The sequence below is a fragment of the Colias philodice genome, chromosome 12, assembly GCF_061535455.1.
Source record: "Colias philodice isolate Cphi_HAF_F1 chromosome 12, ilColPhil1 Martin Lab GWU primary, whole genome shotgun sequence".
NCBI lineage: Eukaryota > Metazoa > Arthropoda > Insecta > Lepidoptera > Pieridae > Colias > Colias philodice.
Window position 1 is genome coordinate 2,423,214 of NC_143097.1, and position 26,596 is coordinate 2,449,809.

General features: G+C 32.7%; 2 protein-coding genes across 4 annotated transcripts in view; one reads left to right on the forward strand and one right to left on the reverse strand.

The window, feature by feature from the left end:
* LOC149483830 (uncharacterized) overlaps nucleotides 1-26,596 on the reverse strand; it is a 74,840-nt gene that overhangs the window by 44,930 nt on the left and 3,314 nt on the right. Inside the window, exon 2 of one of the 2 annotated variants that reach the window (XM_089701982.1) lies at nucleotides 5,621-5,651. The exons of the other annotated variant lie outside the window; for it this stretch is intronic. The gene's annotated coding sequence lies outside the window, so the exon portion shown is untranslated. The remainder of the gene's footprint in view (nucleotides 1-5,620; nucleotides 5,652-26,596) is intronic. 2 annotated transcript variants of the gene reach the window in all.
* On the forward strand, nucleotides 10,706-12,630 carry MtnC (Metallothionein C). Of its 2 annotated transcripts, none has more exons than XM_089701301.1 (2): nucleotides 10,706-10,863; nucleotides 11,083-12,630. In XM_089701301.1, the coding sequence occupies exon 2, from the start codon at nucleotides 11,131-11,133 to the stop codon at nucleotides 12,322-12,324; it is 1,194 nt and encodes a 397-aa protein (XP_089557427.1). In that variant the 5' UTR covers nucleotides 10,706-10,863; nucleotides 11,083-11,130; the 3' UTR covers nucleotides 12,325-12,630. The 2 variants fall into 2 exon arrangements, with proteins under 2 accessions (XP_089557427.1, XP_089557428.1); XM_089701302.1 differs by lacking the exon at nucleotides 10,706-10,863 and adding an exon at nucleotides 10,876-10,990.

Consider the following 26,596-nt stretch of genomic DNA (forward strand, 5'->3'; position numbering starts at 1 on the left):
ACGAAAGTCTTCGAGCAGTGTGTGTTGCCAGTGTTGACCTACGGATCTGAGACGTGGTCCCTAACCGCGGGCATTGTGCACAAGCTCCGCGTCGCTCAACGAGCTATGGAAAGGGCTATGCTCGGGGTTTCTTTGCGTGATCGAATCAGAAATGAGGAGATCCGCAAAAGAACTCAAGTCACCGACATAGCCCACCGGATTAGCAAGTTGAAGTGGAGCTGGGCTGGGCACATAGCCCGTAGAACCGATGGCCGTTGGGGCAGAAAGGTTCTCGAATGGAGACCACGTACAGGACGACGCAGCGTAGGACGGCCTCAAACAAGATGGACAGACGACCTGATCAAGGTGGCGGGGAGCCGCTGGATGCAGGCCGCTGGTGATCGGCCGTTCTGGAAGTCTTTGGGGGAGGCCTATGTCCAACAGTGGACGTCCAATGGCTGACGACGACGAAGAGTTTGTTTGTTTAAACGCTAATCTCAGGAACTACTGGTCCGATTTGAAAAAGTTTGATAGCCCATTTGTCGAGGAAGGCTATAGGCTATATACATAATATCATCACGCTAAAACCAATAGGAGCGGAGCCACGCGGGTGAAACCGCGGGGCGCAGCTAGTTTATTGATATAAATTCGATTCGGTTCCTTTTGATATTTACTCGTGCAGTTCACATAATGTTTATGGCGTAAAAAAATACGAATACAGAACCTTCCGACGTTTTTGGAAACATTGCAAGGTTAAATTCAGGACAAGTCTTATATTATGCTTGTGTGCGTTCTTTAGGCATGTGTCATTTATTTGTTTGTCTGTGTGTGTGGGCGGAGAGGATTGGCACTTGGCAGCCAATTTCGGCTTTAATTTTAATTTTATCGCCAAGTATATATCTAGACCAGTAAATTTTCAAAGTATTTACAAATATAAACTACAACATAATTAAGCAATAACCAACGTCAAGTTTCTATTCCAAAAGCTTAGAGGTTACGCAAATACAAACAGACAAATTACACGCATCATTGGAGCTGTCGTATTGAAACACGTATTGTGCCTCGTTATTTGTTACGTCAAAATACGTTTAAAGGTTTGTATGTCTGTCTGTTTATATGTTTGGTTTTTGTCCTTGATTTAGTTTTTAGGTTATTTCTTGTCTGTTCATTCTAAGTTGTGTAATTAAATGAATGTTTATAATTATAATGATTAATTAGATCATTTATTAATCAAAGAGCGAAAAATGGATGAATGAAAATTTTGGCCACTGAATTACTTACGATTAAAAAAATATATACTTGTATATTTTAAATACCTATTTGATTATAATCTATTAACACTCAATGGTGATAAAATATTTTGTATAAATATTTCAAATAATATTTGGACAAGAGAATGCAGCCCTCAGAAATATTTAACAGTGTCCCCGCACTTTAGATAGTTGGATATCGAGAATTGCAGTTTTTGTTCTGGTATGGTCACACAGAGCCCAATAATATTTATTATTTATAACTAAATTAAAATAATTTCATAACTTAAAAAAAAACTTCATTTATGTATTAGATTTTCCTGGATTTTTCCATGCTTGAAGCTAATTGTTATCGATCTGAATTGATTCAAAATAATAATGTCAATAAATGCGGTATTTTAAAAAGTTTAAAAGGCTGTTAAATCAAAACATTTGTTTGAGTTTTTATGTTTCAAAGTGTTATCGTTTTTCTTTAAAATTTTCAAGTTATTTCAGCTTCTAGCTCCGTGTGTACGCAGCACTATTGTCACACGGCTACGTAACAACCGGTCCGAAGCTTGCAACGCGATCACTTTCACTATCCAATACAGTACGGATTTTTATGTATCGATGGTGTAATAAGTAATTGTTTACGTATGACTTCTAATTTTTATTAAAATGTAAAAAAAAATTCTCTTTTCCTTGGAAGCGCAGCAACTTTGAAAGCGATTTTATCGAATTCATTCATATTTTTTCATAATTATCTTACGGGTTCTTGATTGAAAATTAAGAAAATTGCGCAATTGCAGAAATAACTCTACTAATTATCTTCAATTCATGTGATTATTTTTTTTTGACAAAAAATAAAATTTCCAAACAATCTTCGAAAATAAAATATTCGAAACGACTGATCAAATATACATACCAATTTGGCACAAATAGGTATAGAATATAGCCTCTGTTAGCAAAAAGGTTTCTTTTTCTCCAGATATTACGCAAGCGAAGCCACGTGCCTACGAAGCCTAGTACATGAACAAATGTAATGAATGTAGAAAGTAAATGATCGCAGTAAAAGTTATCCCAGTGCAAAAACATGATCATTCTTGGGAGTCACTTTCTCTTGATTTTCAATTAAATTTATCTTTTATAGATGTTATTATGCTTAAGGTCATGGAGATTCATTATAGATTGTGATTATTGCTAGTAAGTTTTATTATTTTGGTTCACATTTTCGTAATTTATGTAGGTACATACATATTTGATTAAAGATTGTCTTTCTTTTTGTCTTTATAGATTAATTGTAACCAGACGAGGCAAATTAAGGAAACAATTTTAGTATTGCCATAACTACATATAATGTATTTACTAATCTGTGGTACCTATTACTCTAATACAATTAGGAATTAACATTATTGTAAGGTACGATATTTAAAAGTGATCTATGTGACTGATTCAATTGCGAATATTCCTCCTTATATAAATAATTGTAAGTCTAAACTTAATTATGTATCGAGGAAAACTTAAAAATCACGTAAAGTCGAGGGCATACACTAGTCGTTTAGATATGGAAGAGAGTGGTTACGACTTACGACTTACGCATGTTTAATTACACAAGTATGTATATATGTATACCTAGTTACCGTGTGTGTTACATTTATATCATCTTTCCTGTATGTTTTTACCTAAGGTTTTTACACATATCTTTGTACAATTTTCTCCGTGGTGAAAAATTATATAATTCATCGTTTTGCGCTGAGACACTACTTTATAAAGTATATTATGTGCTCTGCTCTCTATGCATTAAAATGTACCTATTACATATTATGATTTGAATTTTACCTATTTAATTTTAGTGGAGAGATTTCCATACTGGATAATTTGCATAAATTAGAACTAATCAATACATGTAATAGTGGTCTGATGAAACGTAAAAAGTAAAAACAAAATGAGAAGCCTCTTTTAGAAGTCATATAAAAATTATGGACGTGTATTGAAATTTGAATAAACCCTATTCTTGGCATTAAAATCAGTCCGTGTACATTTGAAAGAAAAAAATTAATTAATACTTCCTTATTAAACAGCATAAGATAATTAAACCATAGATCACCTGTCGACTCGTGTCCCGTAAAAAGTAAACCAGACTAATTCATGAATATGAATCAGTTTGCATAACTAGATCAAACACCTACGAGTGTTTGCATTATGTAAAACAGCGCCAAGACGAAACCATAAACGGACAGTAATGGAATTGTTTTGTAATTGTCTTTTCGTTCTTCTCAACGGGCTTCATAAATAGGAGGTTCACGATTCCACTATTTTTTATGGTTTGTTACTTCTGAACTTTCGACTGGATGAACCAATCCTATGGGTTTTTTTTATGAGCCGATGTAGATACTCATTTAAATTTGGTCTGAAGCAAGTTTGGTTCGGGCTTTGGGCCACTTGAAGAATTATAATTTTACTAGCTTTCCGCCTGCGGCTTCGCCCGCGTTTTCAAAAAAAAACCCGCATAGTTCCCGTTCCCGTGGGATTTCCGGGATAAAACCTAGCCTATGTCACTCAGAAATGATGTAGCTTTCCAACAGTGAAAGAATTTTTCAAATCTGCCAAGTAGTTTCGGAGCCTATTCAATTCATACAAACAAACAAACAAACAAAAAATCAAACCTTTCCTCTTTATAATATTTGTATAGATTGTATAGATGTACCAAAAAAAAACTAAAAAAAATAAATTATACAAGGATCTATTACTAATGGGTTGCTAAATTCCCAGCCATTCAAAACGTATGCAAGCATCGGTCCAACCTATCTAAGAAGAAAATAGCTATAGCACTATAACATCCTATTGGATGTTATAGGATCTGTGCCCTACAAAAGTCCCTTACCTTAGAATTTGGCGGTCTGTTCAATATATTGACACAAGTTTTTAATTTATTCGTACTATACGTGTCATAATCAATTTAACGAAAGAATGTAACAAATTAAAGGAAACTCCAGCATACTTTAAACTAATTGGCTTCTATACAAGTCATATAATTGGTTTAATCCATTTTGCATACTGCATTGAACGTTACTTGAACAGGACGCGTAAACATTTTTATCATACTAATGTGTTTTTTGGCCTTGTTTGTGAGGAAAATTAGTAGGTTTATGTGTACTTTGATGAGAGAACATTATTCTCTATACTGATGTTGAGTTTCAAAGTCCTTTTTTATATTGAGTCTTTAGTGTGCAGAAAGCATGTATCGATAACCCTTTCTAGGTACTGACTTGATTTTTAATCCAGCATTTTTTGATTTTTTGATTGCCTGTTTTTCAATAGGAATGAAATAAAATAATGTTTTCTTTCGAGGTATTTTTGCTTATTCTGTCTCCTATGATTAAGCACATCCGAATGTGTTTGTTATTACTTATTATTTAAATTTGGCAGAACCATTTTCTTAACTACATTTTTCATTGATTTATTCATTACCATTAGCTGTTATCCTTTATACTTTATATCGTTTATATCAATGACCTATTATACTAGTAGACGCGGCATACGCCAACATCATTGCACTAAAAAACAGCGTAATTAATACATACCTTCTTACTAACACATTATCACCAATACAGTTGTTCTCTCTTTCACTCTCACGCACGAGACATAACATAATACATGTCTCACTCATGTACTTCGTAATAACAACTGCCGATTAAAATATAAAAAGAACGTCCAGCCACGACGCTGAATGGTGCGTGACTAAGTGAAACTCGGGCACTTAACTGAGTTTTTTCTTGCCAAAATAGAGAGCGGGTAACGTATCTAGCTTTTTTATATATCATAGGTTTATATAGTATATGTTCTCATTTAAGATTATGTCTTTCCATCTAAACTTATAATTAAGAAACAAATTGTATTAAAACGTTATTTGCATATTAACCTCTCAGTACTGAAAGCTCGAGCATTACAAACTGGGCCAAGTCAGTGTCGGGATGGGAACGCCAATCTTACTTTCATCGACTAACCTCACGACGTGACCTCAACCAGTTCATTGTTTTTACATTAATTGGGAGGGCACGGAACGTGGAGTGACTTCTCATTAATAGCAACGTCTTTATTTGGAGGGAAAACGATGACGTCATGTTTTTATGATGGTGCTTTACCTACTGGTATTTGTCTCCATTGTCCTTCTTATTGTGATGATATTGTTATGAATTCGTTTTTAGTAGGTATGTGTGTGTGTGCGTGCGTTGTTGTATCAATAGTATTGAGTAATTACTCAATACAATTGATACAATTGTTTTGTTTACAATAATTATTTAGCATTCATAATTTTTTCGTTAATGTTGGTTGAGCTTTTTTACATTGAATCAAATTAATAATTATTTTGCATATTGATAGAAGTCTGAAGAAGATTTTAATATACTTACGTTTAAAACAATAAAAACACACGCGTACGATCTGAAACAAAAAAAGTATTTTTAATACATACATATTCAAAAAAATCGGAGGAATATACATATTCAAACAAAAACGATTAGGTGTTAATTTTATGTTAATGTAGTTCTCTAATAAACATACCTGTCTTTATGAGAAAATTAATTCAACTGATTCAAAAGACAGGTAATATATTTTCACATGTACCTATTCAATCAATTATATTTTATTTTTAATATTTACGGTCATAATTTACAATCGTTACAAGATCATTGATCAATCAGAGGTTTATTTATCATACACTCGTCACGGTTCATTTCTTATCAGTTGAATTCAACCTTACGTGACGTCACAAGTCACAACATGGCGACAAGGCTTCGACAAGGCTGCACTGCATACCAATGCATTTGTATTGAGAGAATTTGTTGAATACTATAGTTATGTATAGAATATCCATACGGATTTGTGTATTTGTAGATAGATCTATACAAATATTATAAAGAGGAAAGGTTTGATTTTTTGTTTGTTTGTTTGTATGAATTGAATAGGCTCCCAAACTACTTGGCAGATTTGAAAAATTCTTTCACTGTTGGAAAGCTACATCATTTCTGAGTGACATAGGCTAGGTTTTATCCCGGAAATCCCACGGGAACGGGAACTATGCGGGTTTTTTTTTGAAAACGCGGGCGAAGCCGCAGGCGGAATGCTAGTACCTTATAAATTTACATAGATTTTATACTACCTACTTTAAAATGTAAAATTTAGAATATTTTGCGTTTAGTAATGTAAATCATATAGGTATGTTTTAATATACAGACTTTTTTGGATACATTTCTGTTAGAGCACAACATTATGTCTTGGTTTATAAAACTTTTTATAGTGATAGAATATTTACTAGGTTATATACAGTCAAAGGTTATATAAATTACATGTAACTTGTGTCTAGTTTTATCCTATCTAATAATATCTATACTCATATAATAGTAGGTTGTTGTCTCGTAAGTATTTTAAATTCTGTACACGTATAAGTTATAACGATAATACTTATGGTTGTTTTCATATTATAATGCAGATTTACCGAATGTATATTTCATCACTACATGTGCAGTGGAATGCAGTTGAAAGTCTTTAGTGAAAAGGTGAAATTTGAAACAGAAGGCGAACTCAGTACATAGCAGATTACCTATAAAGATTTCAATATTAATATTTTAGGCCATGTATTATTAGTTTTATGTCCACGACTAATGTTACCCATGCAATAATGTCGATACATTTTACACCTGAAAAAAGGTGTTACGGTACAAATCCGTACTCGGACATTTTACAAAGAACGCGAAATACCGTTTGTTGAAACGTCATAATTTAGAACTCTAAGGAGCTGGATAATTGCACCCTCCCACTAGGAAGGCTTGTTAGCTTTTTACAAGGTATCATTACAACTAACTGTTAGCGAATTAAAGTTTATATTAGCGCTGTGTTTCCTATGTTACGTCGTTGTTTGTCAAATCATTGTTATTAACAAGTAACTGAGAGATAGGAAGGTGACGTCTATCCGTTATTCTGCTGTTATTTATATCATTTACTAGCTATCCCCACGCGGCTTCGCCCGCTTTGTAGTAAACTTTACAAAATATATACTAAAAACTCCAGAACCACTCTATCTATTAAAAAAGCCATATAAATCTGTTGCGTAATTTTAAAGATCTAAGCACACACACACAGAGGCGGTGGAAAGCCACGCTTTTTTTTATTTTTATACTATGTAGTGATAGAGATGTATATTTTTACTGGCAATGTATAAGAGTGCATTAGTATAGTGAACTATTTCAGTACAAATATGCATTGGTAAATGGCATGCATGGATAAAATGATGAATGCATAGCACGTGCCTGCTCTTTAGCGTGCACGGTGCATTGTACCTACTCGATGGAGGTACATGTTGTATTTAAGTTTTCGAGAAAGTGAAAATAACTCGTTAGAAAATGCGTTTAGACTTTAGAGACTGGATAATACGGGGTATAATGGATGTAATATAAAGCCATAGCACAGGTTACTAAATAGTTACTGCAATAGGCTACTTAGCCGAACACTTTATGTATTCCTAACGGTCTAATTAAATTTCAATATTCGTTTCTTAATAGAGCAGAAATAAATTATTCCCATTTCAATTATACACCTGATTATTTTTAAAAGGCAAACGCATTTAGGTCAAACCAAAGTGATTCTAGTCAAGACTGGTAAAATAGAATATTCAGAAACAAAATGTCTAACTTCAAAGCCGTTTATGAAGTAAGCGTGGGCAGTTAAACGGATCTGCGAATGGATTGCGTAACTCTGCTAGGAATGCAAATAAATTGCAAAATGCAAGCCGCTTCGGACTTTCTCTAAACGCCTAATTTCTCTTTTTACTGTAACATATGTTTAGTGCGTTTGATACCTCGTTAAATTCAGTTTTATGTGTATATTGTTTAGGGTCAATATAAGCCGCAATTCCGAGTTATTCCTTAGGAGCCCCTTTATTATTATTTATGAAAGATTATACAGGGTGTCCCACTGTTGGTATACTAAGCTCAAAGGAGGTTATAGTTTTGCATACGCTGAGTACGTAAAAAATAATTAAAAAATTCCAGACGCATTTTTTTTCAAATAGATGAATTCTTAAAACTCTATGTGTACACCCATAACAAGCGAGCCGCCCAACTTTGCCACCAGCACGTGAGCTATCGTTTAAGATTATGTTTTCATAGATAAAATGCTCATATTAGAGAAGCGGTATATGCCGGCTACGCGAAGCTAGAGAAGAAAACATGGATTTTCAGGAAAAATTTAGCAAAAAATTTTGGACGTAATTTTTTTTTACAGTATTTTTTACGTGATCAGTGTATGCTAAACTACAAGTTCCTTCGCGCTTAGTATACCAATAGTGGGACACCCTGTATATTTGTCATTCATTTGTATAGAGTGCACTTGATGTGCAGGCGCGTTTCTATCATCTACGCAGTTAATTTGAGATTGAACATCAATAAGATAATGATATTTTTCGTTAAATACAAATAGATTTATGCAAATTAATTTAAACAATAATAAAACGATTTTTGTTGAATTTAACTTAAATATATTATGAAATGCGTTTTTATTTATATAATCAAATCTTAATTTGTAAGCAAATATTTAAAAACAATGAACGTTTTATTTAACCGTGCCATTTTCTTATATGTAAATTCAATTTCAAGGTAAGAGACCTCGCCCACGAAAAATAAGATTGTGAATTTCGAATTAAATACCAACTTGTGAACTATATCAAGAAACTAGTTAGCTTTCGACATATCCTATTAATATTATAAAGGCGAAAGTTTGTATGGATGTATGGATGTTTGTTACTCTTTCACGTAAAAACTACTGAACCGATTACAATGAAATTTAGCACACATATAGAGGGTAACTTGGATTAACACATAGGATAGGTTTTATCCCGGAAATCCCACGGGAACGGGAACTATGCGGGTTTTCCTTTGAGAACGCGGGCGAAGCCGCGGGCGGAAATCTAGTTATGACTATAATTATGTATATATGTTACGGCTAAAGGTAGGTGAGAACATAAACTTAAGATTAGCCGGCTAAACTTAGGTTTATTTTCGACGAGGTGTTAATGTTAGTTTGTTCTATCTTTAGCCGGCTAAACTTAAGTGTAACCGCAGGCCCGTGGCTAAAAATGTCGGGGTGGGTAGATTTGGTTACTATAATACATGTAAGGAACAGGGCGAGTGTTTTCTGGCACTTCGCCGGCTGCTGCCGCAGCACGCTCGCTGCGCTCGCTCGGCTCGTGCGGGTCTTAAGAGTTCTAACCTAACCTAACCTAGCCACCAGCTTTCTGCCCTGAGTCGGGGTGGGTAGATTTGGTTACTATAATACATGTAAGGAACAGGGCGAGTGTTTTCTAGCACTGTGCGGGCCCCTCAAGCCCTCCACCGGCCCGGCGCTAACCAAATCTACCCACCCCGACATTTTTAGCCACGGGCCTGCGGTTACACTTAAGTTTAGCCGGCTAAAGATAGAACAAACTAACATTAACACCTCGTCGAAAATAAACCTAAGTTTAGCCGGCTAATCTTAAGTTTATGTTCTCACCTACCTTTAGCCGTGACATATAGATCAATCATTTATTTAAGAAATATTTGTTTAAGTTCTAAGTTCGAGGAATATGATACACTAGCTTTCCGCCCGCGGCTTCGCCCGTGTTTTCAAAGAAAAGCTGCATAGTTCCCGTTCTAGTGGGATTTCCGGGATAAAACATTACTCTATGTGTTAATCCAAATTATCCTCTATATGTGTGCTTAATTTCATTGTAATCGGTTCAGTACTATATGCGTGAAAGAGTAACAAACACACACATACACATCCTCACAAACTTTCGCATTTATAATATTAGTAGGATTTTATTTTAATACTAGCTTTCCCCCCGCGGCTTCGCCCGCATTTTCAAAGATAAACCCGCATAGTTCCCGTTCCCGTGGGATTTCCGGGATAAAACCTATCCTATGTGTTAATCCAAGTTACCCTCTATATGTGTGCTAAAATTCATTGTAATCGGTTCAGTAGTTTTTGCGTGAAAGAGTAACAAACATCCATACATCCATACTTACAAACTTTCACATTTATAATATTAATAGGATTTCGGAAGTTAATATTTTGTAGGTAGGTGTACTAGTTAGTACTAGTAAGTCACTCCAGTTGAGTCGACTTTTTAATGTTTTAAATTAATTATGCTAATCCACGTAAAGAATTTAATAAATTAAAAAATCATGAATCAATTAAAAAAGTTATAGTTCAGATCCTATTGAACCTGACTTTTTAATGATTTATGATATAAAATGTACATTTCCACCTTTGTTTTATATTTAGGTATAATTAATGGAATTTAAAGTTAAATCTTAGGGCTCTTTGAGTATTGCGTAAGATTTTTTATATATTTTTGAGGCATTTTTCATATACTTAGCTCAAAATAAAAAGAAAAAAGAAGTAAAATAGTAACATCGATCCTTAACAAATAATCACACAAAACTGGGTTTCCAGAAAGTTCCACAAATTTCCTCATAATAAAGAAAATGACGTCATTTTGTCGCACGGCTTGCGCACGGCACAGCACCGAGTGGAGCAGTTTGCACACGTTGTTAGTTAATATGGTATAAATGTGACGGCTTATCGGCTATTATCATTCGTTCACACTGGCAGCGTGGTGAGTAATCTGTTATCTAGTATTGTTTTTGTGTGTACTATTTTTGTATTTTAATTTGGTTGTGTTAGGCATTCGTTTTGAAGGACTGGGTTTTTAAATTTAGACCATTAAAGCTATATACTTAGAGGTAAACTTCTATATTTAACACAAAACTGTATGTTACTTAAACTATATTCAGAATTTCATCTTTGTTTATAACCATGTTTTTTGCTTTTTCAGAAATAAGCGATCTGAATATTTAAAAAGTAAATAGACCGAAAAGACAAAATGCCTTGCTGCAAAGTGACAATAAAGAAGAATCTTTGCAATATGAAATGCGATAAATTTGGTTGCATTTGTATTCCTACAGATGGAAAGGACACTGTTTATCTATGTCTTGATGATAACAATAAAATCATAAGATGTGCTGATGAATGCGATGGTTCTGGATCTAAATGTATTGCTGTAGAAACTGGTGGAACAACCTGTATTTGCGTGTGCAAGACTGATGAGGGTATAACCAAATGTGATGATTGTGCCTGTTCTGATGATACCAAAATGCAATGTGATAAGCAAGGTTGCGTATGCTTCAAAACAGATGGAAAAGGCAAGCTTTTAGTCTGTGAAGATGATGAGAATAATACAATTTGTTGTGATACAAATGAAGGTGGGAACTGTGTTTGTTTGCCAACTGATGGTAAATCTTGTATTTGTGTTTGTAAAGATGGAAAAGGGGGTTTCAAGAAATGTGACGATTGTTGTTGTTCTACTGAATGTGGTACAAAATCAGAAGCCAAATGCGACAAGACAGGATGTGTATGCATTAAAAGTGAAGGTAAATCTTGCGTTTTGATTTGTGAAGATGCTAAAGGTAACATAGTCGCTTGTGAAAAGGAAGATGGTAAAAATTGTGTCTGCATTGAGACCGGTGGAGATTCGTGTATTTGTGTTTGTAAAAATGGAAAAGGGGGTTTCAAGAAATGTGATAATTGTTGCTGTACAACTGAATGTAGTACAAAAACTGAACTTAAATGTGACAAGAAAGGATGTGTATGCATTAAAACTGAAGGTAAATCATGTGTTTTAATTTGTGAAGATGCGAAAGGAAATATTAACTCTTGTGAAAAGGAAGATGGTAAAAATTGTATCTGCATTGAGACATGTGGAGCTTCCTGTATTTGTATTTGTAAAGATGGAAAAGGGGGTTTCAAGAAATGTAACGATTGTTCCTGTACTATTGAATCTAGTACAAAAACTGAAGCCAAATGCGACAAGAAGGGATGTGTATGCATAGATACTAAAGGAAAATCTTGCGTTTTGATTTGTGAAGACGCGAAAGGTAATATTGTTGCATGTGACAAAAATGAAGATAACAAATGTATCTGCATTGAAACAAAGAGAGCTTCTTGCATTTGTGTTTGTAAAGATGTAAAAGGGGGTTTCAAGAAATGTGACGATTGTTGTTGTACTCAAAATAATTAGATAGGTAATATAATTGTCTTGAAAATATTAAATCATGCATATATTATAGAACTTAAAGTAAAACATACTAATTTTATTTTTGTAGATGTAGTTAATATAAAGTATGTAGATGATTTACTTTGTTTTATTTGGCCATCACCCCCACTGTATCTAAAACATACTAAACTTTAGTACAAAACATTCTCTATTAGGTTCTTATTAAATCGATTGTAAAGAATTACATTTCACACAAAATCCCAATTTTAACACATCAACAGCATAATAAACATTCCAATCAAATAAACATCGTATTTATTGTATAATGAAAGCGATAATCACGGCCATTCACAGATAATAAAGCGGTTTATATTTTCCCGCCATAATTGTACACGACAGCCGTGCGGTAGGCATTCTGACGTGACGTGTGACAGCTGAGATATCTTGAGTTGTCACTTGTCAATGTCACATTAATTATGCCGTGGGTGGTATTTTTTATCATAGAGTAATTAGTAATTACTACCAAAAATTATGTAATATCCTTTATTTAATAATTATTATAATGAACTGAGTCTACTATTTAATTACGATATCTTTATGGAAAATCTAGTCTCAACAAATTATAAGTATAATTGCATTTATTGTCATGAGCTAAACATTAGGTATCTATTTTGCAGAAAGTACTTAATTTAGCTATTTATTCTAAAACACGACTAGAACAATAATACACGAGGTAATACTAATCAAAGAAATATTGAAAAAACCATAACAGGATAGTACCTAGTTCTAAGAATAACTTTCCTCAAATTCTATCTCACAAAAACAGCACAATTAACTCACAGTTATACATTAAAATGAGATTAGGACCACGTATTTAGGGTCCCATTAATTTGCATGGTCACGGTCCAGATAGCAACGGAGCTAGATCGAGATAAGCGAAACGGTGTTGAAGGTTGCAGTGAATGGGGGAGGGCTTAATGAAATAAACCGCTGTGGTATTAGATTTGTGTATATTGTAGAACATTTTGTATAAGAGCAGCAGTATTTCAGAAAAGGTTATCTGCTATCTGCTATCAAAAAACAATAGTCTAAACCCTACCTAAATGTTTGTGACTTATTGTGAGTTGAAATCGATAAAAAAGAAATACCTACTACTGTATTATACCTTATACTATCCATGGCCATCGTTGAATACACTAAAAAGTAAGAAGAGAGATAATAATTAAGCTATTGCCGAAAAATGTGAATCGAACAGAAGTAATATATAACTCCATATTCATAAATCATATTCCCTCACTTTGTGTAAGTATGGCATAAATAATAGCACATATTATATTTTTTGTTTCCTATCTTATCACAAATTTTGATCACTGCAAAATATTGACACGTAGATATTTCATTAACAGTAGTTCAAAACGAATCATACTTCTTTATTTCTATTGAAAACATAAAATCCAACTACCTACAAATAACTAACATAAATACAACATCCACAGATAGTTCAAATAAACAACTTCTCACTGATTTAATTAAAGCAGGAACATCGTCTAGATTTCTAGTTTCACACACGATACAATAGTGTTATTGAAACCGATTCGCGGACTTATTAATTGTTCTACGCCCACAAACTGTTATTATTGTACTAACTACATAACGGTATTTACTTTGTATCGATATGTAAATACGTGATCTGTGGTAAATACTATGTTTGCTAGTTGGGAATGTATCGATATTGTTTGTACAATAATCTTCATTTGTTTTTGCATCGACTCGGAGAGTGCTAATATTATGTACAATAATATCAATTCTAGGACAAAAAAAAATAACGAAATTAATAGAAAACTGAATTTGAAAAGAAGCGTATAATATTAAGCCTTTATTAAAAACTAGATATTTGTAACGTGGTTTCACCTGCAAAATTAATATAAAAACAGCCAGCCAATACTGCAAGCAACTTATGAAATTTGTTGCAAACGAAGCCTTAGGTACATAGTGAAAGCATTTAAAAAATTACTAGACTTCAAGCTAATCCGTTACAAACTAAAATATATAGAAAATATTCTACGCGGGAATTCGCAGTGTCATGTATATTTAATACTTATTAAAATAATGGCACAGATTATATAAATTTTCCCTTACGGCAAGAGAAAGCTTCACAAAGGACGATCGTGTTCCCCACTAACCTACGTGTGACACACTTATGTGTAAGGAAACATGGCTTTGGGAGTGTGTTCTAGAACCTTCCCTGACCGTGATTTCATAAATATATTTAAAAAAAATATTTTTGTAGAGCTTTTTGGAGTTGACTCTTATGGTAACAGCTTCAATTCAGTAATGATAGGTTTCTATCAATAACACAATTTCAATGTGTTAATTTTACAGAGTGCGTGTGAAAAAAGAAAAGAACATGTGAATACTTTAAGTTGAAATAACAGATAATCCATACTATATTAATATTATAAATGCGAAAGTAACTCTGTCTGTCTGTTACTCAATCACGCCTAAACTACTGAACCAATTTTCATGAAATTTGGTATGGAGATACTTTGATACCCGAGAAAGGACATAGGCTACTTTTTATCCCGGGAAAATGACGCAATCCCGGAAATCCCACGGGAACGGGAACTATGCGGGTTTTTCCTTGACTGCGCGGGCGAAGCCGCGGGCGGAAACCTAGTCAGATATAAATTAATTAAATAAAAAGGTCTGCCTAGTTCAAATATGAATAGATATTATCCAATCCAGTTAATTTAAATATAGAGAAGCAATTTTGGAGATTTTATTACAAACATAATGCAAATCTAATATGCATTGCGAAAATAAAATTCGCAACTGCGAAAATTGCTTTTAACTACCTATACAAAATGTGTAAAATATACAGGCTATGTACAGACATGGTGCATAATGATAAGCTTCATCAGAACCTACTATTACCCCGCTATAAAATTATACGTCTTTATCAAAGTGTGAACGAGGCGTTATATGCAATGATGGGTCACGTGTCAAGTATTGTATCGTGCCTGGAATAGTCTAGAAAGTTTCTACGATGTTCTAGAACAACAAATAAATGACATAAAAATAATTTTTCACGAAAGTATTTGAATTTTAAAGAGGTAAGTAAACTTTCAATGTATCGTTCTGGTTGAAATGCCCAATAGTAACTATGAATAGTAATAGGTTTTTTTTTCTTTCTACTGCGTGATGATTCAATATGGGACCTACTTTTTTAAAGTTGTGTCGTTTTTTTCTATACCTAAGTATATGTAAAATGTTAGCGCGGAAAAATTTGCACTCTACTTACTTACAAACTAAAGTTTATATAGAACAACTATGTAATATTTATTGAAATTCTCAAAATAGATTAACCCTCTGTTATGTACGGCCTAAGTTACCTAGATGCATAAAACTTATACAGTTTGATGTCAATCCCACGGTATAATGATATAAACTATCTCTTGAGATGTATGAGCTATGCGTAAATACTGTGTTTAGTTTATGTATTTATTTTGTTATGCAGGTATTTCAATATTCATTTAAAATTGTATGTAGATATTTGGTCCAGTGGCCATGGTGATTGATGAACTTTATTTTTTCGAAGTTATATCCTTAATATAGTTAAGTTATTGTTTTTTGTAATTGTGGATGATTTGTTAATGGATATTGTATAAAAAGTGTTTTTATGTGTGGTTTATTTGTAGTTCTTGTCGTTGGCCGTTGAATTAAAGTTATTAATACGAAATTTATCTAAAATTAATTGCAAAGTAATTATACTATTTGTATCGTGTATAACGAGCATCGCAGCAAAGAATTAAAAAATAATTAAAAAATTCGCTACCGCTCGTGCCTTAAACCGCTCATCTAGTTAAGCTCACTTACGGTAAGCGACAGCGTTAAACAAACAAAGTGACACTCGCGATTATAGCATGCCGTTATTTTAAAACTATGTCTGCCGATTTAGATCACGGCGCATTAACCATTGTGCATCTATAAGAAGAACTTTTCATAATTATACTAGCCTTTGCCCCAGCTTTGACTAGAAAATAATATATATTCAATGTAGATTATGTATTGAGATGAAGCTTTAAAATTGTATAAGAATTTTTAAAATCAGTTGAATATTTTTGATTTAAATCGTGGCAACTAAACAACAGTGAATGAAATCGTTTCACTTTTCAATAATAGATGTCTGTTCATCATTGAAATAGGTAAAATTAATACTAATTAATAACAAAAAAACGTTTGTTAATTTTTAAATTTCATACTCTATCTCGTAAAACAGGTGTTAAAGCCAAGAATACATTATTTGTTCACTCAACTAGACCCCTTTTAACCACGTACTCAAAAACAACGTTTCGCAATTCGTAGCGGGTTTTTTTCTTTTCTGAGTCGTCTTATTACTTAACAATTAGTAGCCGTGCGGAAAGCAGTTTCTAACTTAACTTACAAGAGAAATTCTGTAATTGCTCTTTTCAAATCTTATAAAATTTATGTAATGTTATAAATAGCTTACGATTTGATATTGGTGTTTATTAAACATCATAATATAATGAGATGAAATTATAATTTAATTTATAAAGATAGGTTTATATCGTACTAGCTTTTTAACCCGCGGCTTCGCCCGCTTTGTCTAAAACATAATAAATTATATACTAAAACCTTCCTCTTGAATCACTCTATCTATTAAAAAAAACCGCATCAAAATCCGTTGCGTAGTTTTAAAGATTTAAGCATACATAGGGACATAGAGACATAGGGACATAGGGACAGAGAAAGCGACTATGTTTTATACTATGTAGTGATAGTGATTCCTCAATGGAACCTATATTAAAAACCTTACTCACCATTAGTAGACACTTACAATTCTATCAAATAAATTTGGTGGTAATTTTAAATGTTGAACCTATAAAATATATTGTAGAAATTCCTATACTTCCTATAGGTTACCGGATAAATTTAAATAAAAACCTCAAAATAATTATTCGGATTATGATTTAGATATGTGATAGTTATTAAGCAAATTCGAATCATACACTACAAATACATAAAATTCAATTTAGGTTAACAAGTTTAATTTTAAACGTTTAAATATTGACTGTATCGGCCTCGAAACCCTATGCAATTCACACCTACTTCTACGTGTGGGCTACTTGTAGGTGCGAGGTTAAGTGTTTTTGGATTTAGGAATCGCTAAGTACTTAGTCATGGTATATTAGTTTTTATAAGACGTAGGTGAACATAAAAATCATTAAAGGCTATGTGTTTTCGTATGCATGCCGATATAGAAAATAACAAGAAGCTTTCCGCCAAAGCTAAGTCTTAGCTGTCTTGATAATTTACTAGGTGTTCCCCGCGGTTTTACCTGCATTGATTGTCTTTACAGACGCATCGTAAAAAGCGTGTAAAAAGCTGTTTTACCTTACCTACTTGTAATTGTATAGACTTTTTCATGTATTTTTTTTGATGAGAAACCACAGAGAGAAACGTATGCAAATATAGATTCATTAGTAGGAATTGAGTCACGCGGAACGGTTTCACTGAACAAGTCAGTATTTGAATATAAATCCTACAAGTTTATACGCTTCTAGTGATTGATTGCGAAATTGTTTATTTGTATTGTTATTGGTAATAAACTCTGTCATATTGTCTATTATTGTAGAACAGTAGGATGATTGTTAAGGTGATTCATATTTCATATTGGTGACGTTCTTGTTTCATGTTTTGACCATGAATAGATGGGCTAGATAGTAGATACTAGATGCCATTCGTTCAGCTTTAGAAACAGACTGACTTAGGGCTTGCAAAGAAATTGTAAAAATCAACGAAATTTTTTGTGCAACCATTGATATAAAGAGTATAATAGCGTATAGAGCTATGATAGGATTTTTAAAGTGAAACTTTTATTACATCGTCTCAAACTTTTTGGTCTGTGTAGAGCATGTCGCGTGTATCGCGGCTGCTGAGTAGGTATACCTACTCGGCAGCCGACCGACACGCGACATGCGCTACACAAAGCAGTGTTCGGAACCGTTCGAACAGTTTCACTTTTACCGTGGTTTCATAACTCGAGAACGGCTGAACCGATTTCGATCATTCTTTTTTTATTATATTCCTTGAAGTACGAGGATGGTTTTTATGTAGAGAAAACGTAAATATTATGTACCACGGGCGAAGCCGGGGCGGACCGCTAGTATATAATACAATTGATACATTTACATATAGGTCTATGTATAATAAAATTATAATTGGTGAAGTCTTAAATGTTTAGTTATAATATTCAAATGCTTTGTAAATTAGTAAATTTTGAAGAATAGCAAAAATTGGATCACGGTGTTTTTTCTATTCTTCAAAATTTTCTCATTGGTGATGTAATTTAAATGTGGGAGTTTAATAGCAATAGATATATTATGTACAAAAATATAAAAATTATCTTTAGAATTTTAGTTCTTTTGACTGCGCATTATGTTTATTTTCTTTATTACTTTCACATGTGTTGTATCGTATTTGTTTTTGTTATGCTTTATTACATTTTTAAATTATCTTTGAGTTTATTTTATACTAACATAAAGTTATATAATTTACTACTAAAGAAAGTTTCGATCTATTTATAATATTAATTATAATTTTCATAAATTAACGGACTTCACAGACACATCCAAAGAACGTGGTAGTAATTTAACGGAAATTATTCAGCAAAATAATTAGTTATTATTTTTGGCTCACATCCAGTAGGTACTAGTAACGCCTACTTCCTCGACACAATTGTTAGTTTATTATAATTCCTGTACATTTGAAAACAATTATTCGTCGTCCATTTTATGAATCATGTTACAGTACCCCCTATATTTATGTTATTTTAGTAATATATTGATAGTGCAGTTCGATTTATTGATAATTTTAAGTTAATAAGATTGAAAATAGATGCTGCTACACGGTGGAATGACGACGTCCGCAAAGTTGCTGGCTACAACTGGCGGCAAAGAGCCAACGACCGGGCTCAGTGGCGTGCATTAGGAGAGGCCTACGTCCAGCAGTGGACATCGAAGGGCTGATGAAGATGAAGAAGAAGATTGAAAATTAATCTTTGCAATATTTTGCGCTTATAAGGTTGAATAAATGTTTTAGCTTCCATATCCTAGGAGGTAAATATAACCTAATAATAAAGAAAAAAAGAACGTTCAAATACCTGCGTTAATCACTGTGTGAATTAATGTTAACATATAAGAAAGTATTTTTTTATTGAAATCAGTGCAAATGCATAAAAATAGGACGTTTCACACACAACAATAGTGTATTGTAACTAAATATGTCGTTCTCTTTAGATACTTGTAAAATAAACAAAAACATTATAATGTGAAGATACTTTATATACGTTAGATTGAAAATTATTTTATAGGTTCATTCAGGTATCATTTATATAATATGTAATTAACTAACTACATAAAAGAAAATCCTATCTATTTCAATGTAGTTTTTTGCGTGAATATAAAATATGTACATAATCTGACGATCATGTTATTGTATTTAATCTAATTGAGAGTATGACATAAGAAATCACTTAGAAGTGGTGTTTATTTTGATATTACAGATAATTTAAATTTAGGTACCATAGACTAAAAAATGTGTGCGTGTAGGTGTACTAGTGTACACACGTAAGAAGTGTAACTTCTAGACCTTATTTTTTCAAAAAATAATTTACTATAAGTATGCAACTTTACAGAAATACGTCGAATCACGCGTGGTAGGGATAAGAAATAGATGGCGCGTAACGGAAAAATGTCACGCGTAACGAAAAAATGTTACACTACATTTTTTTCCAACCCCCATAAAGAAGTTTCACTTCTAAAAAAATGATTTCAACCATAAAATTATGAATATTATCATTACAAAGGTTTTTACATGGTTATACCACAAAGAAGATAATTGGCTTATTCTTGTGTATTTTATGGCATATTTACGAGATTCAACGTGTTATATATTTAGACGGGTTACGTAGTTGATCGTTAACAGCGGAATTCGGGAGTTAACGATCCGTTTAGATAGTTTCGTGATTTCTGAATATTTTGTAGATGCCTTCAGCTGTGTTCCGTTGTGTGAAGTTTTTCCTTGTTAAATAAGTTTTTATCCCCGTTATAAGAAACTAGCTGTGCCCCGTGGTTTTACCCGCAGTGCTCCACTCCTGTTGGTCTTAGTGTGATGATATAGCCTATAGCCTTCCTCGGTAAATGGGCTATCTGACACCGAAAGAATTTTTCAAATCGGACCAGTAGTTCCTGAGATTAGAGCGTTCAAACATGTTAGTTTAGATGCCTTTGCGAAAATATTGTAAATAGCCAGTCGCATTTGATGTTGATTGATATAAAATCGTAATTCGTAGGGTGTTATTTAGCGATAGAGCTTTAAAACATACCTACGTATACGGATAACCTAGAAATTCTCTGCTTCGATTCCTACTCTGTAAATATAATATCTACAATAGGCACCGATTCCAGATAAATAAAAAAATAATAAATAAATAAATATTTCGGGACAATTTTCACACACGGCACGATCTGATCCCATACTATAAGCTTTCGCTTGTGTTATGGAAACCAGATGGCTGATAAACATACATATATAATTTTAAATAAATACTTGTATAGATAATTAACACCCAGACACAGAGCAAACATCTATGTTCATCACACAAATATTTGCCCCGGGTGGGAATCGAACCCACGACCTCTGGCTTGGAAGGCAGGGTCGCTACCAACCAAGTCAACCGGTCAGTCAATAGATTCCAACAATAAGATTTGGGTCTATTATTATTCACAATACTGAGCCGTTCGTAAAAAGCATACTTCACAATTTTTAACAATTTTACTTCAAAAACTTATTTTTTAATCATAGTTTATATAATTTCATTATTACCCTTTATTCTAAAAATTTGTAAATCCACAAAGTTACGGTATTCAACAAATAAATACAAGTTACACCTACCACATTAAAAACCAAGAAAGTGGCATATTTACGTAACAATATCTTGTCTTAGCGGTGATGTCATTGAGCGACCTTCCCAATATGGCGAATGCGTTGAGCGGTGAGCCTTATGCGGTCGTGTAATTATATGATTGAATTGAGTTAAATATATTGTGTTTAATGTTTTTATATACTTACCTATATTAAATAATTGCTTAAATATTGAGTGATAGTAAAGAAAAGCTTTCTTCAACCAATCTAATTAACTAATTAACACTTTTCCCAATTTTGGTTAAGGGTTATAAAAATAATCGATTTAAGTTGTAACTTGTATGCTATTGTTCTATTTATTTGTCTTATTCCAATTTCCAGTGATGCGGTCACTGGTATGAAAACGTAATAGAGACAAGCTAGGGTTTAATATTTAGGGAAGCTATAGAATTTAACAAAATTATGATTAAAAATTGCTTGAATGCCGTTCATTCATTCATTCTGTTATGATAACAAAAAATCAATTAATATTTTTGTTGAATGAATAACAATATCAAAGCTGTGGTAATTATTGTTTTAACTACGTTATATTTACCAGTATTTTAAAGTGTATGACATCAGACCTGTTCCATTGTCTTACTTATATGAATAAGTATTATGTAGGTTCATTCGTATGCACTAATTAATTGTATAAAATTAAGATATGTGTGTAAACTGATGTAATAATTTGCTCAATGCATGTGCATTGAGTGTATCTAATGTTCTTTGTTTAGAATATTTTAAGTGGCTTTAGGGAACGTTGTTTAAGAATTATATAAGAAAGGAAATATCAAACCTACTTGTATTTTTTTTAATTAGGGATGTAGCTTTCGCAGTATACAATAACTTCTTTTTATATTCTATCTATCTACTCTTTAATATTACACTAAACAGTTAACAAGTATGTATGTTACAAATTTATCTATTCAATTCAACAATTTAGCATTAGAGTATATTATTATAATTTACTAGCTTACCGCCCGCGGCTTCGCCCGCTTTGCCTAAAACCTAATAAATTATATACTAAAACCTTCCTCTTGAATCACTCTATCTATTAAAAAAACCGCATCAAAATCCGTTGGGTAGTTTTAAAGATTTAAGCATACAAAGGGACAAAGGGACAGAGAAAGCTACTTTGTTTTATACTATGTAGTGATAATGCCTACATAAGTCAGTAATCCCTAAAAGTTGTAAACTTTACAGTAGGTAACATCTTACTAATTGTACATTTTAATAATAAAATACTCACACGTTATACAGCTATATTACACCGTGACGAAAACCAACAAAATTGATAAGATCTTATAACGAAATGCTAGTTAGAGTGATTTATTTTTCTTTTCCTGGGAACATGTACGTGATAGTAGCCACCTTATAGTTTTATAGAGCACAGATAATATAATACTTAGATACTAATAGAGCAAGAGAAAATGGCTTCCACTGAGAGAGAGAAATAAGATCGTGGTAGCCACAGAACATATAAAAGAGGTTTACCTCTTACCGGTTACCTCTTTTATATGTTCTGTGGTGGTAGCCCATCTCTCTCTCTCTCTTTATTTTTGCAAAAATAAGTGCAGTATGTATTTGAGGTTTATTTGCGAAAGAATAGATAGAGGACCGTGATTTTCTGACTTTTTTTAACGTTTAACCTTATTGGAAAATCTTTACATTCTCTACACTATTTATATATTTTATATTATATAGAATACGAAGGTTTCACCCGCGGACGAAATCAAGTATTTCTATAGCCAATTTCTTATTCTGCTGAAAACCTATATTATTATAACCTAATTAGGATTCATCCAAATCCAACTGGTACTATTTGAGTCAATTCGTTCCATACTTACAAACAAAACTTTCTCTTTATAATATTAGTAAAAATAGATATGTCAGCTATATTTTTTATTTTGTTTCTATCCTGGATATTTTCTACCTTCTTTGCAAGCCAGGCGCCTAGACTATATTTCTGTACACAACCTTCACCTTTAACAGCTGGCTTATTGTCATATAAACACGCGTGCTCAAATATTTTAATTACGTACTTGAACTTAGCCTGACTCTGGTCAAGGCTTATTAGGTTTTTAATTAACGAAGCGTTTTAAATTTTTATTTGTTGTATAATAAAGCGAGTGCTACATCAATAATTATATTTTTAAATAAATAGTTGTAGACGTGTCAAATGTGAGTAATTAGTAGTGCATATTTTCATCATTTTTAAAAGTAACAAAACATCTAATGTAGGTACCTAGAGATAACATTTTGGAGGGAAAAATAATGAAAATACCACGCCACAGATAATAACAAAGCCATGTATATGGTCATGGCTGAGGTCGAATACTTTACGTTTGTAAAAAAAAAACTTTATAGGCAATAAAAAGATGTCCTTTGGTAGATAATAGCGTACAAAGAATATAAAACACTTGACATTTTTGGATGAAAAGATATGTTAAAAACTGGGTTAAGAAATGACACATAAACCTTTTAAACAAGCTTTTACCCGTGGCTTTTTCCGCAGATTGTTATGAATATGTATAAAGCAGTAAATTTCACTAAAAGTTATCTTTATACCTTGATAAATAACAGTTATTTAACTGTTACCGTACTTCGTTACCGTTTTATTGAGTTCGTAATTAGAAGTGCAATAAATTTTCATCAATCGGATTATTAAAGTATCAAAACGACAACCGTGGAACGAACGTTTTTGGCATCAGTTTTTTTTATTGGGAACTATAGCTTTCCGCCCGCGGCTTCACCCGCTTAATAACGAAAATCTAATGAATCATTTACCTTTCTCTTGAATCACTCTATCTTTTAAAAAACCGCATCAAAATTCATTGCGTAGTTTTGAAGATCTAAGCATACAAAGGGACAGAGAAAGCGACTTATAAAACAATAAATTATAAGTTTTCCTGCGTCTTGGAAAATGTGAATAGGTATTATAGAACCAAAGAAAAAAATAGAAAGATGTAGCTTTTAATTTGGACATTTTAAAAATCTGCGCACTTTATATGTGGTTTATTTTATGTATTTAGATTATTACCTACATGGTGGCAACATTCAAATACAGTGTGCTTCACAAACTGTTTGATTCAAATTCATTCAGCTCTACAACATCCAAGTATACTTCAATATACCCGATCTCTTCTCAATACCTCAAATTTGATCAATCGATAGCGGAAATCCATTTTCATTGAAACAATTCGAACAATTCACGAGTTAGTTATTTATTGGGTTTCAGACAATCTCAGGTCACAGCCACGAACGGAATTTATAACGCATTTAGCTGTACAAATAGTCGATGCATTGTTACTAGTGATTTATCTCTTTCATATTATGTATATTTATTACTAATTTATTATACGATTGAGAAATGCGAAACGTATGCCTGATGAAATACATAATACCCAATATATTGCAAGGCTAGGTTATTGATTTATAGTAATAATCGGTATATATTATTATAATACATTTTGATATTTATGTAAGTACCATGTATATGTACCATGGATAGGTAAAAACCTGGACCATGGCTGGAACGATTTTTGTAATATTGTTTCGATTGAAAAATTAGAAACGTAATTAATTGATATGTTGTTATTTTTATTATAAATCGAAGAACCTTTACTTTCAAATTGGACTAATGAGTGTAAACATTGAAAAACGACATCCTTTTCTTTAACACGCATTGTAATGACTAAAAACCGAATTTCCGCTTCTTTTTTAATACGATAGCGACACTAAAATTCAATAAAAGCCTATTAATATCTAGTATCCTCTCTGTTATCTGGACGGTAATAAAACTAAGTAAAATACGTGTAACTACAAGAGATAAGTGAGCTTCGTAAATTGTCTCTAACCACGCGATGATAGTAACACGGGCCTGAAATTCTCTAGTGGCTGCTAAAGTAGCGGTTTTAGGGTTTAATTTAAAAATAATTTATTTTTTATATTAACTTCAGCATTAAATATAAGAAAGAGCAGGAGGACGGGTGAAATTTATTGCTTTTTCTAGCTGCTTAAATTAGATTTGGAAAAAGGTTTAATCAAAATCCTTACGTATGAATTTCAAACATACATTTTTATAAGTCATTATTGAACAGTGTTATTTCCAATTTTAGGGAGGGTACTGTTGGTAATAAACATATTTCTTTCTTTGGGTTTTAATGCACGGTAGAGACAGATAAAGACAACTATTTAGAGATAAATATGTACCAAAATATTGCAATTTTGTAATGTCCACTCAATATTTATTAACAACAAATGCGCTATTTTTATAGCCTCAAAGCGGACGCTCTAGTAGCGGATCTATTATCGATATTTACATACAAATCGCTTAAATTTCTGGGCCGATTGGAAATAAACGAAATGCAATGAATATTTTAATTATCTTCCCATTTATTGCGATACTGTCAGACAGTTTAGACATGTGATAGTTTATTGTGAAATATGAATAAATTAAATAGTTCTCTTCGTATGTGTAAACTTTTATATAATCTATACTAATATTATAAAGCTGAAGAGTTTGTTTGTTTGAGCGCGCTAATCTCAGGAACTACTGGTCCGATTTGAAAAATTATTTCGGTGTTAGATAGCCCATTCACCTAGGAAGACTATAGACAAACTGTTATAATGTTACATAAAATATGAAATTTATAATAATTTATATCTCACTTTCACATATATTCAATTTATACCATACCACTGCGTTTCACAAATCGCATAAGCATAAACATAATATAATATAGGTATTATCATCTATTTCTTCGACTCTCTATAATTTCCAAATATACACGTTTTTCCCGTGCTTGTTGTAATAAGTTAAGTTACACAATAGGTACAAAATAACATAAGCTTTTAGGTCCTTATTGGTTTGCTACAAATACAAATAAATGAGATAATAAAACCGTCAAGTGCGAGTCGGACTGGCGACACACACACAGAAATAGGTAAGCAAAAGAGGAACTGCAAAAAAATATCACCCATCTAATTTGTGACCGTGCCTACTGCTTAACCTTCATTTTTTAATTTTATAACTGCATTTCATCATCTCTGAAAATTTTAACACAGACACGACAGACAGACAGACGGACAGCGAAGCCTCAGTAGGTCACGTTTTTTACCCTTGGCTTCGAAACTCAAAAATAAAAACTATGTATAACATAATGATAAATGTACCATTAAAATTTTAAATTACAAAATGAACATGTCCAAAATCCGCAATGATTCACATTTCGTCAGTGCATCGGTTTCACAACAAACTGAAGGCACATTAATGAATTACCAGCAAGCTGTTGACATTATCTCGAGGTCG